This window comes from Diplotaxodon limnothrissa, linkage group LG8 (assembly GCF_057381915.1).
Source record: "Diplotaxodon limnothrissa isolate DT_005_m linkage group LG8, D_limnothrissa_male_GT1.1, whole genome shotgun sequence".
In the NCBI taxonomy this organism is placed as follows: Eukaryota; Metazoa; Chordata; class Actinopteri; order Cichliformes; family Cichlidae; genus Diplotaxodon; species Diplotaxodon limnothrissa.
In genome coordinates, this window is record NC_140603.1 from 21239148 (window position 1) to 21252328 (window position 13181).

Sequence of the window (13181 nt, forward strand, 5' to 3'; positions counted from 1 at the left end):
TCAGCCTCCAGATTGTAGAAATGCATCTTAATAAATTACTGGTAATCTTTTGTAGTGATTCTGGAAACCTGGAGACAAGAAAAAAAAAAGCCTTTTTCAAAACGTCTTCACAGCAAGCTGGTTGACTTTTGTTGACTTTACCACCATTCTTTTTAGAGGTTCAAGTGTCATGAAGCTGTGATTCTGGTAAGTAAAATTAGTCTGATGTGCTTGCATGATACAAGTATTGACATACTGAAGCCAAATATGGTATTGAGAAAACAGAGGATAGCCAAGCGGAAAGCCTTCTGACGGGCTGTCTGTCTGGTTGTGTATTCAGTCTTTAGCCCCATGCCAGCTGGGATAGGCTTCAGCCCTCCTGCAACCCTAAGTTAATCAAGGGGAATCAATGCTATATATTGGAATGTCAATATTTTTGCCCCATCCCTGGTGCCAAAATGAGAAAATATTCAGAGTTTGAAGAACTTGCTTTGAATCATGAAAGCATTTTCATCCAGAAGAAGCTGTGATCTCGGACAACTTGGCGCAGCTTGGTGTGCGAGCCCTCTGTGCTCTTTGGTATAGATCGCTGTCCCCAAAATAGCGAGCTCTGTATAGCATTCCTTCCTCTGTAAAACACACACACACACACACACACACACACACACACACACACACACACACACACACACACAATTAAAAAATGATCTCAGCACTGATAATGACACTGACAATCACACCAATACTCATGCTTAAATTCAGATATAAGAATCATTTATTGTCATACTTTGCTGTTTCTCTTTCCAGCAGTTGTTGCGAAGGTTGGAAATATAATCATCCTCCACCGTCCGCTCCAGATTTTTCAGATTCACACCAGTGAACTCTTTGGAGAACTGCTCCCCCACATAATATGGCACCTTCAGGTTCTCAGTCAGCCTCTTCTGTGAGTAACCTGCTGACCTACGTGACAACAGGCCAGAGTGTGGGAGTGTTATCATATGACAGAATGCAGCACAGATCTTGCACCATCTGTCTGTCTTAACATGAGTCACTGCTGACAATGGTTTAAAGCAGGGCCCGAAACTGCAGGCGTATATCTGAACACACAAAGGCAGTGTACTGGGAACGGGACAAGACACATGACAGCAGCACAAACAAGAGGAGCTCTGTGATTAATTGGAACTAACAGAGGTAGCAGCAAATTAATACGAGGAGAAACAACCGCCAATACTGTGAAGGCAAATCTAACACGACCACCCAGCTTATGCAAAGATCGAGTGAAAGCAGAAGTACCGTGAAAAAAACCTGGGTTGGATTCTGCTAACATAGAGATAATCTTTTGTCTAAGTCCCTCGCAGTTTTGCAGAACAACAGTTAGTTGTGTTACTTTAGATTCTTGTGTTACAAGGATCACACTCACGGCCTGAAGCTGAGGCTGTAGGAGGGGCTGTTGACCATTATTTGACTGAGAGCTGACACAATAACCAGGATGAGGATGGGCATGACTTGCACAAAGAGGGCGAGACCTCCCTGTGGAAAAAACACATTACAAACAAACACACACAGTCTCTGAGAGAAGCCTCAGCTTGTAAAATGGCAGATGACTAAATGTCTCCCCCTGCAGGCAAAACATAAACAACTCTATACAGTTACAGTTTAGCTTTTTAAGTATCAAACTTACATCTTGCTGTCGCTCTCTTCTCTCCCGCCTTTGGTAACGCATCCGCCCATTATTGTATACGTGAGCATGGCCTAGATTGATTTAACACATTTAGCACATAAAAAACGCACCACAGAAATATATATTTGCAATTAAAATACTCCGTCTCACATGCATTATATGGAAACACCAAACTATGAGACTAACTTGATGGATAACCTCCTCCAAAGAACATATTAAAGAGCTCTTCAGGTGAAATATCCGGCTCAAAGTTTCCATTGTCTGGGCCGTGTCTGGAAGGATGTCTTCTCCCTTCCTCACACTGATCGTACTGTCTCCTTTTGTTAACATTGCTCAGAACAGCGTACGCGCTGCCAATAGCTGTTGGAAAGTTAGAACATGAAGCTGCTATAAGTTGCTTTCTGTAAGTGCTATATGAACCTTGGATGAGTTTAATCACCGTCTTACCTTTAAACGCCTCTGTTGCCCCAGGAGCGCTGTTCTTATCTGGATGGAATTTCAAAGCAAGTTTTCTATATGATCTCTTCAGTTCATCCTCTGAGGCATCTTTCGACACCCCGAGAATTTCGTAAAAGTCTTTACATTGTTTTATCCTGTGCAGAGAGCACATGATTACAAATTTCAATCACAATTGCAGTCAATATACCCATCAAGGAGTTTATTTTAACCAACAGTATGTTTATGTAATCAGCAGTCTTACGTACCTCCTCACAGCTTCTAGCTGATCAGCCATGTAGGATTTTGAAGACTCTGCAGGCTTTTCTTCAGGTCTGGCGTTCTCCTTTATGTTCTGCCGTTGTCGAGGCTCCGACACCCCGCTGAAGTCTGAATGGATATCTTGTCTGGGTGTAAATCCATTCTTTGCTATTACATCCAGCAATACTAGAAGATATGTTCAAAGATATTCTATCAAGTACTCAACAGCAGTTAAAAACACAAAATGTTCGATAGTGGGACTATCCATGTCATCAAGCAGATGTAAAGCTACCAAGCAATCAAGTTCAATGGTATTATAAGAGCTTCTTGGGGGCAGAGTATACAACTATAGCTATGTTTGAAAATCATTAAACTAAATATAGTTTTTGTTGGAGGATCTGTCTGCTTGTTGCAGCTTTATTTATTTTATTTTATTTTCAGATATGCTGTGGCTGCAGTTTTAACAGGTTTTATATTTATATGTGAGGTGGGTCATGGTCTAAGGCGTATCTGGGGTGTATGTGGGTGTCCACAGGAATCTAAGAAGCGGTAAAGTTGGGCACAAGCACATGCCACCATGTATAGTGGTGCAAAAAAGTATTTGCATCCTTCCTAATGTCATATTTGTTTTGCACATTTGTCCCACTTCTATGTTTGAGAATCAAAGAAAACTTAATGTTAGACATGGATAACTCAAATATAATACAAAGTGCAGTTTTTATATCAGGATTTCATTTATTAAGTGAAAAAACTAACCAACCTACCTGCCCCGTGGGAAAAAGTTATTGCCCCTTAAACCTAATAACTGGTTGTGCCATCCACGGCAGCAAGAACTGGCATCAAGCATTTGGGATAACTCACAATGAATCTTTCACATCACTCTGGAGGAATTTTGGCCCACTGTTCTTGGCAGAATTGTTTCAGTATGAATGGTCTGTTTAAGGTCATCCTAAAGTATCTGAATAGAATTTAACTCCAGACTTTGACTAGGCCAACCCAAAACCTTCATTTGGTTTTTATTTAAAGGTGGACTTGCTGGTTGCTTTTCAGTTACTTTGTGCGATTGAGCTTCAACGCAGGAACCGATCGCTGGTCTGATGTTCTTTTTATGAAATGCTGTGTGTTTTATGCCAGATGCAAAGGCACTCAACCTTTCTATAAAGTTCAGCTTTTGTCTCATCAGTCCACAGAATTTTGTGACCTTCTGGATGAGCCATTGATGTGCTCTTGGAGTACTATTGGTACTCCAAGAAGTACTCAATTATCAGAGAATTTTGTTTGATGATCTGAAGCATGTAAGTGGCACAAATGTACAAAAAAAATACAAAAACACAAAAACAAGAAAAAGACAAACTTTTTCACACCAATAAATATAGTACATTTGTTTGCATGTGTGGCTATATTGATCACTTTTCTGTTTTTATTCAGCTGAATGTTGTATTTCTGTATTTATTTAGTATTGAGCTACAAACCAGATTCCAAAAAAGTTGGGACACAAAACAAATTGTGAATAAAAACTGAATGCAACGATGTGGAGATGGCAAATGTCAATATTTTATTCAGAATAGAACATAAATCACGGAACAAAAGTTGAAACTGAGAAAATGTATCATTTTAAGGGAAAAATATGGTGAAATGTCATGGTGTCAACAAATCCCTAAAAAGTTGGGACAAGGCCATTTTCACCACTGTGTGGCATCTCCCCTTCTTCTTACAACACTCAACAGACGTCTGGGGACCGAGGAGACCAGTTTCTCAAGTTTAGAAATAGGAATGCTCTCCCATTCTTGTCTAATACAGGCCTCTAACTGTTCAATCGTCTTGGGCCTTCTTTGTCGCATCTTCCTCTTTATGATGCGCCAAATGTTCTCTATAGGTGAAAAATCTGGACTGCAGACTGGCCATTTCAGTACCCGGATCCTTCTCCTACGCAGCCATGATGTTGTGATTGATGCAGAATGTCGTCTGGCATTATCTTGTTGAAAAATGCAGGGTCTTCCCTGAAAGAGATGATGTCTGGATGGGAGCATATGTTGTTCTAGAACCTGAATATATTTTTCTGCGTTGATGGTGCCTTTCCAGACATGCAAGCTGCCCATGCCACACGCACTCATGCAACCCCATACCATCAGAGATGCAGGCTTCTGAACTGAGTGTTGATAACAACTTGGGTTGTCCTCTTTGGTCCGGATGACATGGCGTCCCACATTTCCAAAAAGAGCTTCGAATCGTGACTCGTCTGACCACAGAACAGTCTTCATTTTGCCACAGTCCATTTTAAATGATCCCTGGCCCAGTGAAAACGCCTGAGCTTGTGGATCTTGCTTAGAAATGGCTTCTTCTTTGCACTGTAGAGTTTCAGCTGGCAACGGCGGATGGCACGGTGGATTGTGTTCACTGACAATGGTTTCTGGAAGTATTCCTGAGCCCATTCTGTGATTTCCTTTACAGTAGCATTCCTGTTTGTGGTGCAGTGTCGTTTAAGGGCCCGGAGATCACGGGCATCCAGTATGGGTTTACGCCCTTGACCCTTACGCACAGAGATTGTTCCAGATTCTCTGAATCTTCGGATGACGTTATGCACAGTTGATGATGATAACTGCAAAGTCTTTGCAATTTTTCGCCAGGTAACACCTTTCTGATATTGCTCCACTATCTTTCTGCACAACATTGTGGGAATTGGTGATCCTCTACCCATCTTGGCTTCTGAGAGACACTGCCACTCTGAGAAGCTCTTTTTATACCCAATCATGTTGCCAATTAACCTAATTAGTGTTAATTGGTCTTCCAGCTCTTCGTTATGCTCAAGTTGACTTTTTCCAGCCTCTTATTGCTACTTGTCCCAACTTTTTTGGGATTTGTTGACACCGTGTAATTTTGAATCAACATATTTTTCCTTTGAAATGATACATTTTCTCGGATTAAACTTTTGATCTGTCATCTACGTTCTATTCTGAATAGAATATTGACATTTGCCATCTCCACATCATTGCATTCAGTTTTTATTCACAATTTGTTTTGTGTCCCAACTTTTTTGCAATCCGGTTTGTAGATTGGCGAGCTCAGAAGGATAATACCTGTGTTGTCAAAAATATTTTTTGAAATGATCATGGGAAAGTAGCATGTAGTAATCTTGGACATCTAGGACTTATTTAGCCTTTCTCCCAGTCCACTCCTGTTCACCTAAATTAAAGGCTTAGCTTTCTGTTAGAAAAGCAAATTAAAGCACTGCAGACACTTCATTTTAAAGTGAAATTCGTACAAAAAAAAGAATGAGAAAAAACGCAGAAGCTGCATAAATGAACCAGCTAGCTTAAGTGCTATCAAAGGCCCTGGCTACATGCGCTGCTCATGAGGAGTGCAGGTGATGCTGCAGGCTGTGGAGGTGATGATGCGCATCTTCGCAGCTGAATGTGCGCCCCCCTCCCCCTTTCCCCCCATATTGACTTACCTTTGGCTTTCTCTGTCGGGAAGAGCCTCTGCGCCTTCTCCAGGAACCTCTGCGCCTTGTCCGGCTGTTGGTTGGTTAAGGCGGCCGCTGCAATGTCAATGCAGCGCTCCGCTTCGTCCCTGTTTACCTCCATCGCAGCAGGCATCAGCAGCAACTAACTGGACCAGAAGTAAATACGGGCGCCTGATGATGACGCCAGATAGATGCTGCAGGAAAAAAAAATATGTATCAGTCAGTCGGTGATATGCATTCATCAATGTGGTGCTATTTTTTTGTCTGCTGCTGGTGCATGGGGATTGGAGATTTTAGTAATAGGTGAGCCCTGTTTGCAGAAAATCAACAGTATCGGCTGCGTGCGCTGCCCCATTTTCACCATTAGATGGCGACAGATTGCCATTTTTTTTTCAAATGTAGGTCAAGAGGGTGAACACCCATTGGTGTGTTTATCCATCCGTCCAACCATCCATCCATTTTCTGCTCCTCGCCCGGGTAAATATGGGCCGTGTGATCCTTAATTTGGCCATGCAGTGTGTATCTGAAATTTCCTAATGTTGTAAACCTGCTCAACATTTGGCAATAAAACCCTTTCTGATTCTGATTCTGATTTTGCAGCAGAGTCAAAGCTCTTCTTCACAGGGTGACGTAAACAGCCTTTTCGACCTGTTCTGCAGTGTTTATGGAGACTCAGTTGTTTTTTTTCCCGTCATGCCTAAAATACTTTTTCTGGTGTTCAGCAGCTTATGCTATTTTTGGGCACATTGAAAGTTTGTATCTCACAATTAAACTTCTATAGACGGAGAATGGGGATGACGTAACAGATGAAGCATCCTATTTTCCTACGTGGGTGGAGGACAGGGGGGAGGGGGCTCTACTGCCGGGGTTTGGGTACAGTAACTTGTTTTGTTCCACTTGCATCATTAACACAGTGCTTGTGTTTCACTCCACGCCTGATTTCAAAAGGAAAACGGTTACACTGTTCAATGTTTGTGCATGTCTAGACAGCAACAAGATCGGCTAGTCTCCAGAGGTGGCAAATATACATCTGGCAAACGGGAGAATGAATAAAAGGTGAACAGCAGATAAACAAACAGCCAATCAGAGCCCGAGCAAGAGGCGACAGGCGAGCGCTCATTGGTCGGCCACACCACGAGTTCTAGTTCTCATTGCGGAGCTATCACTCTCCCTTTTCTGGGTTACTGTAATTTTGGGTCAAGCAGACTGTCCTCCGTTTATCTCGTTTCTGCCCTTCTGCCTATCTTCGGTGAGTTATTGAGTAAAAATTTTCCCTCCCACAGGTGTTTCATCAGGGTTTTTTTTTTGGCGCGTTGGAGCGTCGCGTTACCGCTTTATAAGTCAGCATCGTCGCTACCGTCTTCCTCTTCATCCTCCGACAGCGCCAGCCAGCAAGCAGCTAACCTGCCGGGGCTAGTCAGCACATATTGACAAAACAGCCTCCATTACACACAAAAAGCGCCGAGGCGACTGACTTCTCTCCTCTGTTTGCCGCTCACAGCATCACAGCACCGCTGCCACAATGACGGAGGCGGAGGCGTTAGAGAACAAGCAGCAGCAGCGCAAGTCCAGCAACGGGGATGTTCTTCCAGAGAGCGCCAGAGAAGACGCGTTTGATCACACGTACAAAGAGAAAGAGGGCCCAAAACCTCCCCGGATCATCGTATGGAAAAATGTCATACTGATGACTCTGTTGCACATAGGAGCCTTGTACGGCGTGTTCGTCGTACCTTCAGCATCTCGTTTGACCTTGCTTTGGTGTAAGTGCGAAAAGAAAATTGCCTGTTACACCCCCTTTTCTCCTTTTTTGCATGTTGGTTTTGTTTACTTATTTATTTACTTATTTACTTAATCATATTTTATCAAATCAACAGCTGTTATGTCAGCAGCACGCCCTGCTTTTCTCGCCGGTGGTGAATGCAAATAGGCGGCTGCATATATCTGTGATCCTCCCAGCATCCTTCATGGAGATGGAGGATTATAGATCAGGAATAAAGTCATCAGAGATTACATGTCACAGCACGTACCTTTAAGATGGGCTGTCAGGAAAATAAACTGGCCTCCTTAATGGCAGTTTTTTAAAAATAAAGGTCAAGTAGACAAATGAAGAATAGCTGGATAATTAGCATAAACTGCACTTTATTTATACAGTTTCTTCACTGCTGTGTCACAACTCTTTTAGCTTTTAGTCTTTCATGAACTCAACCATGAAATGTTTTTATTATTAGATTTGGCTTCTTTTACACTGTAAAGGACACAGCTTTACACTGTAATCTCCTTGGGAAACAGACAGGCCAGTGCTAACCAGGTGACCTGAGGGAAATTGTGCACAAAATCTAATCAAATCCCAAAGAGCCTTTTGGATCAAATTGATAAAGATTGTGGTAAACAAATACTCTAGTGCTTTAACAATTTATGCTATTTGGGGGGAAAAAACAGAAACGCATCTGTCTCGTGATCTGTCACTTGTTGCTGGATGTTCTTCCCAGCCCTAACAATAACAGTGCAATTGTGCAGAAAATAATGCACAAACACTGCAGTGTGCAGCATCTGCAACAAAGTGCTGTTGACATGAGCACAAAAGTAGGTCAAACTAATTTGCCCATGTGTTTCTTTCCACAGCTGTCCTTTGTTTTTTGATAAGTGCGTTAGGAGTCACTGCAGGAGCGCATCGCCTGTGGAGTCACAGATCCTACAAGGCTACATTACCTTTAAGGATTTTCCTCAGTGTAGCTAACTCCATGGCATTTCAGGCAAGCAAAAATGACTGTTCTGCTGACACATCTTTTTAGTATACAAACACACACTTATGACCTGGAGCCAAGATAATAGCAGCTTTTGTTTCACTATAAGTACCGTGCTGTGTCAACAGTGTGCATAATCTTGATCTTAATTCCAAACCACAGAATGATATCTTTGAATGGGCTCGAGACCACAGGGTTCACCACAAATACTCGGAAACAGACGCCGACCCTCACAATGCCGTCCGTGGCTTTTTCTTTTCTCATATCGGCTGGCTGTTGGTACGCAAACACCCTGATGTGATCGAGAAAGGACGCAAGCTGGAGCTCACCGACCTGCTAACAGACAAAGTTGTCATGTTTCAGAGGAAGTAAGTGGCATGATTAAGGTTCAGACTTCACACTGCATCTAGTTGCTAAAAAAAACAAAGTGCAATGGGTGCAAATAGCAAGACAGTAGTGTTGCAGTTTCTATAAATATAAGTAAATGTTAGAGTACTGCTGTGGAGATGTTTTCATAATGGCAAGCTGTGTTAGTCATTCTGGTTTAACAAGATGACAATTACTAACGTAAGATTCACGGAGAGCAGGCCTAAATGGAAAATAGGTCAAGTGGAAATAAAGGGAAAAAAAGTGAGCATTTTCTTATCTGGCAAACAGAGTTTTTGTATTTAAATAATTTGTTTTTTGCTGATACCTACTCTCGCTATCTCCTCAACAGGTATTACAAGCTCTCCGTGCTGGTCATGTGCTTTATTATCCCAACAATCGTGCCTTGGTACCTGTGGGGGGAGTCTCTGTGGGTGGCCTACTTCGTCCCAACTCTGCTTAGGTACACCTTGGTGCTGAACGCTACCTGGCTGGTCAACAGCGCTGCCCACATGTGGGGAAACAGGCCCTATGACAAGAACATCAACCCCAGAGAGAACAAGTTTGTCACTTTCAGTGCTATAGGTATGAACAACACCCCAACACATGCTCATGGCAGAAATTACACACCAGAATGTACAGCACAGGACAGCGAATGCTTGTATAGGGATATTTTTAAGTATTTTTTAAGTAAAATTGAAGAAGAAAAGCCAGATTTTTAATGTAAGTTTGTTACTTCGGTATAGCGTCACCTTCAGAGCAAATGTAATTACATTGTACATGATACATGCCCTCGTTTTGCTTTTATTTGACTGCACAGTTGCGTCAAGCGTTCAGTGCAGTAAAAGTCAAATCATCCAATTATGCTTAAACAAATTTGCTAACCAGTGATTATCATCTCTCTCTCCCCTATAGTTTCTGTTTTGCCCTGTCTTCCTATGCTTTCTCTTTTTTCTTTTCTCTGTCCCCTCACCTCGCAAACGGTCGTGGCACGTGGCTCCCTGTTTCTCCCTGGTTCTTCTGGAGGTTTCCTGTTAAAAGCGAGTTTTTCCTTCCCACCGTCGCCGACAGCTTGCTCATAGGGGATCTTCCGATTGTTGGGAATGCCTCCTTAATACTGCAGGGTCGTTACCTTGCAGTATAAAGTGCCGTGAGGCGGCTGTTGCTGTGATTTCGCGCTATATAAACGAACTTGAATTGAACTAAAACAAAAGGAACGACTTTTACAGGCCCATGTAAACATTTTATTTACCAGATGTGCTAAATGGTGGATAAAATGTTTAAAAACAAAAAGTACATACTTGATTTGAACCTATTTTATTAACGATTTTTACCTGATTACCACTTTGTCCACCTCCTCCCCTCACTATGCATGCACCTTGTTCAACCAGTAGGAGTCAGCAGTGCAGTGACAAAGAGCACCCGATAGATATATCAAAAGAGCTGGATATTCTAAGATGGCACCCAGCTATTCACCCCATAGCAAGTTAAGTCTAGTTTTAGAAGAGGCACAATTTAGCAGCTGTATCTTTGGTAATGATTATGCAGGGAAGAAAGTCATCTTTTGTTAGGGAACATCACACGATGTCACCAATATACCACCACAGTCTGTCATTGTTCCTGCAGTTGCTTCTGAATTGTTTATTTTAGGGATGCAACTGCTGTGCAATTCTCGGATGATATTAACATTTAAAGCATTTTAGTCGATTCCAATATTTTTTTGTAGTATTCCTTTTCCTTTAAATAACTGAACAGTTTTAAAAGCTGTCAGCTCGTCACACCAGGTTCAAACAATTAGTCAGTGCAAAACTGAATTAATGCAGCAGTTAGCTGTCCGACACTGACTATCATTTTATATTGGTGAACAAGGCCAATGCCAATCTCTTGATCAGTTTTTCATAAAGAATTTATCAGAATTTAAATGTAGAATTTATGTGCATAAAACCATATAAACTCCTAACAGTCAAAGCCTGGAAGACACAAAATCACTACAAAGCTACGTGGTTGCAAAAAAAGTTTTTCTTCAGGGGGAAAAATGTTTCACAAGGTTGTAGACGTTCTACAACCTTTAGGCAAGGTCCACATGGCCAAGCTTTAGTTGCATTAGCTGGCTGGACACACACTAAAATAGGATAAGATAAAGATAAAGGGTATAAAAAAACGCTGTTATCAACATTTTTGGGTAACCCAGTCTTTCTTCATCAGGCTTTGTGCATACAGCTATAAAAGGAACGTTAGCTAATCAAGGACTACCTACTAAACTCGAGCCAAAAAGGTCATGGAGGAATAAAAATAGAGCACTGCTGGCTGAAACATTTATTTCGCTGTCTCTCAGTGTGTACCGTTGGCAGCAGCACATGAGAGCTTTCCAACTTTCAGCTTGAGATAACATGATGATGAAGATGTGCTTTTAGGTATAGTTTTAGTATAGTATAGGCCTAGTCTAGTTATTTACAAAGATAATATGACAACGGAAATAAATGTAATTGTAAATTTCTTGTTTATACACTGAGCTCTGCTCTAATCAGCTGGTTATGTTTGTAGCCAACAGGGAAATTGAGTTTCAGGTGGACAAACTATGTAAGATCACCACTCATGATTGAAGGGTGTTTCCCCTTGTCCCTTCTTTTTCCTTATCAGCCAAATAGCAAATATTGGCTGATAGATCGGCGGTTGATATATTGGTCGGGTTGTTCAATAGATCAATACGTTTTCAAAGCTCAGAATTGCTGGCTGCAGTATTAGTTAAAAAAGGACCTATGTGCTACTGCGTCTTTACTCTCTAGTTGTGTGGTATTACCATGGTTTGGCTGAAGCAGGTTTGCATCTAGGGAATATCATCAGGAGAAGAATGAAACCGAACTTATAAACATTAGAATTCTGGTTTGACAGCCTTTTTTTTTCCCTTTTATTTTGGTTTGTAGTACACCTCATAAGCAGGCAAACACCGACAAAGCTCAGAGACGATCTGAAAAGTGGGTGAGGTGGGATTATAAATACTGCAGGGAATGATTAGAGAATGGAAAGGAGGGAAGCGCGGCTCAGGTGACTTTACAGGTGGGAAAAGCAGACAGGTGGGAGCAGCAGTAATGACATCACAGCCAGTGGTATCGAACCACCCAAAACCTGTGACAACACCACAGGCTACCTGTAAACACAGATCCCAGCAGTGAAACAGTTGAAGAATCTTCTTTTTCTTTTAAAGACTGAAAACTGAAAACATGGAACGCGTTGCAAAGACGGCTTTTGACTGAAATCCAGTTTTACATGTTTTTTTAATCGTTCATTCCTGTTTCCTGTGCTTTGCAGGTGAGGGATTTCACAACTATCACCACACGTTCCCATATGACTATGCAACCAGCGAGTTTGGCTGCAAGTTGAACCTTACCACTTGTTTCATCGACTTCATGTGTTTCTTGGGCCTGGCCAAAGACTGCAAGAAGGTGTCCCGTGAGCTAGTCCTGGCCCGGATACAGCGCACCGGAGACCGCAGTGGCTAAGATCGCTAAACTGTGGTCAGCTTCAAGGCAAAACGACCGATAAGAAGAAATTCCACAGTCCTTTAACAGCTATACATTTCTCATTCTCTGAGGATTAAAGTCAGCTTTATAAGGGCCTTGACCACATTTTTGCTTGTTTTTGTGGTTTTTGTAGCTGTAACTAAACAAATTATTCAAGATGAAAAGAAAAAAGATGTTTCAGATTTGAATTAGATGCATTTTAAAAGTCACCTCCATTTTCCGCTGTTTTGCCACTTTTGGTGTGCATTCTTCATGCAAGATCAGTTATGTAGCCGATCATTTTTATGTAAGTATGAATTAATTATTCTTCAAAACTGACAAGGAGTGGAGCACTTAAATATGGAGTAACATTTTAACTGTTAAGGTACATTACTGCTTCAAGAGTGTTGCCTTTATTGTAGTTTACAACAAGTTTTCAACTGTTCTCATAAATAGATTTAATTTCTGAGCAGTTTAGATTTGAAATGAAGAGGTGAGAGGTCATGTTTGGTTTGCTTTTTGCAAAAAAAAATAAATAAATAAAATGCTTGCTTTAATGAAATATGAGAGAATACTGAGGGAACCCAGACCTTCTTATTAGCCTGAGCATTCTGACAACCAGTAGGCCAAAGCTTTACACAACCTGCAGGGTGCAACACTGTGGTTGCTTTTAGCCGAAATCTACACTGGATATCTATTGAGAAAAGTTCAAGCACTTTGAAAAAGATTAGCTGTGCGATAATTGGACGGAG

The 13181-nt window shown here is 41.6% G+C and overlaps 2 protein-coding genes across 2 annotated transcripts; one reads left to right on the forward strand and one right to left on the reverse strand.

Annotated features, from left to right (window-relative positions):
- Nucleotides 1–489: 489 nt before the first annotated feature.
- Nucleotides 490–5952, reverse strand: dnajb12b (DnaJ heat shock protein family (Hsp40) member B12b). Its single transcript, XM_085360258.1, has 8 exons — nucleotides 5808–5952; nucleotides 2365–2542; nucleotides 2108–2253; nucleotides 1847–2020; nucleotides 1661–1731; nucleotides 1400–1509; nucleotides 767–939; nucleotides 490–608 (listed from the first exon to the last, which is right to left on the reverse strand). Exons 1-8 carry the CDS (start codon nucleotides 5950–5952, stop codon nucleotides 490–492), a joined length of 1116 nt encoding a protein of 371 aa, XP_085216384.1.
- Nucleotides 5953–7175: 1223 nt separating this feature from the next.
- Nucleotides 7176–12975, forward strand: scd (stearoyl-CoA desaturase (delta-9-desaturase)). The gene is made up of 5 exons (XM_085361477.1): nucleotides 7176–7579; nucleotides 8442–8572; nucleotides 8726–8931; nucleotides 9282–9514; nucleotides 12239–12975. Exons 1-5 carry the CDS (start codon nucleotides 7342–7344, stop codon nucleotides 12427–12429), a joined length of 999 nt encoding a protein of 332 aa, XP_085217603.1. The 5' UTR covers nucleotides 7176–7341; the 3' UTR covers nucleotides 12430–12975.
- The last annotated feature ends 206 nt before the right edge of the window (nucleotides 12976–13181 follow it).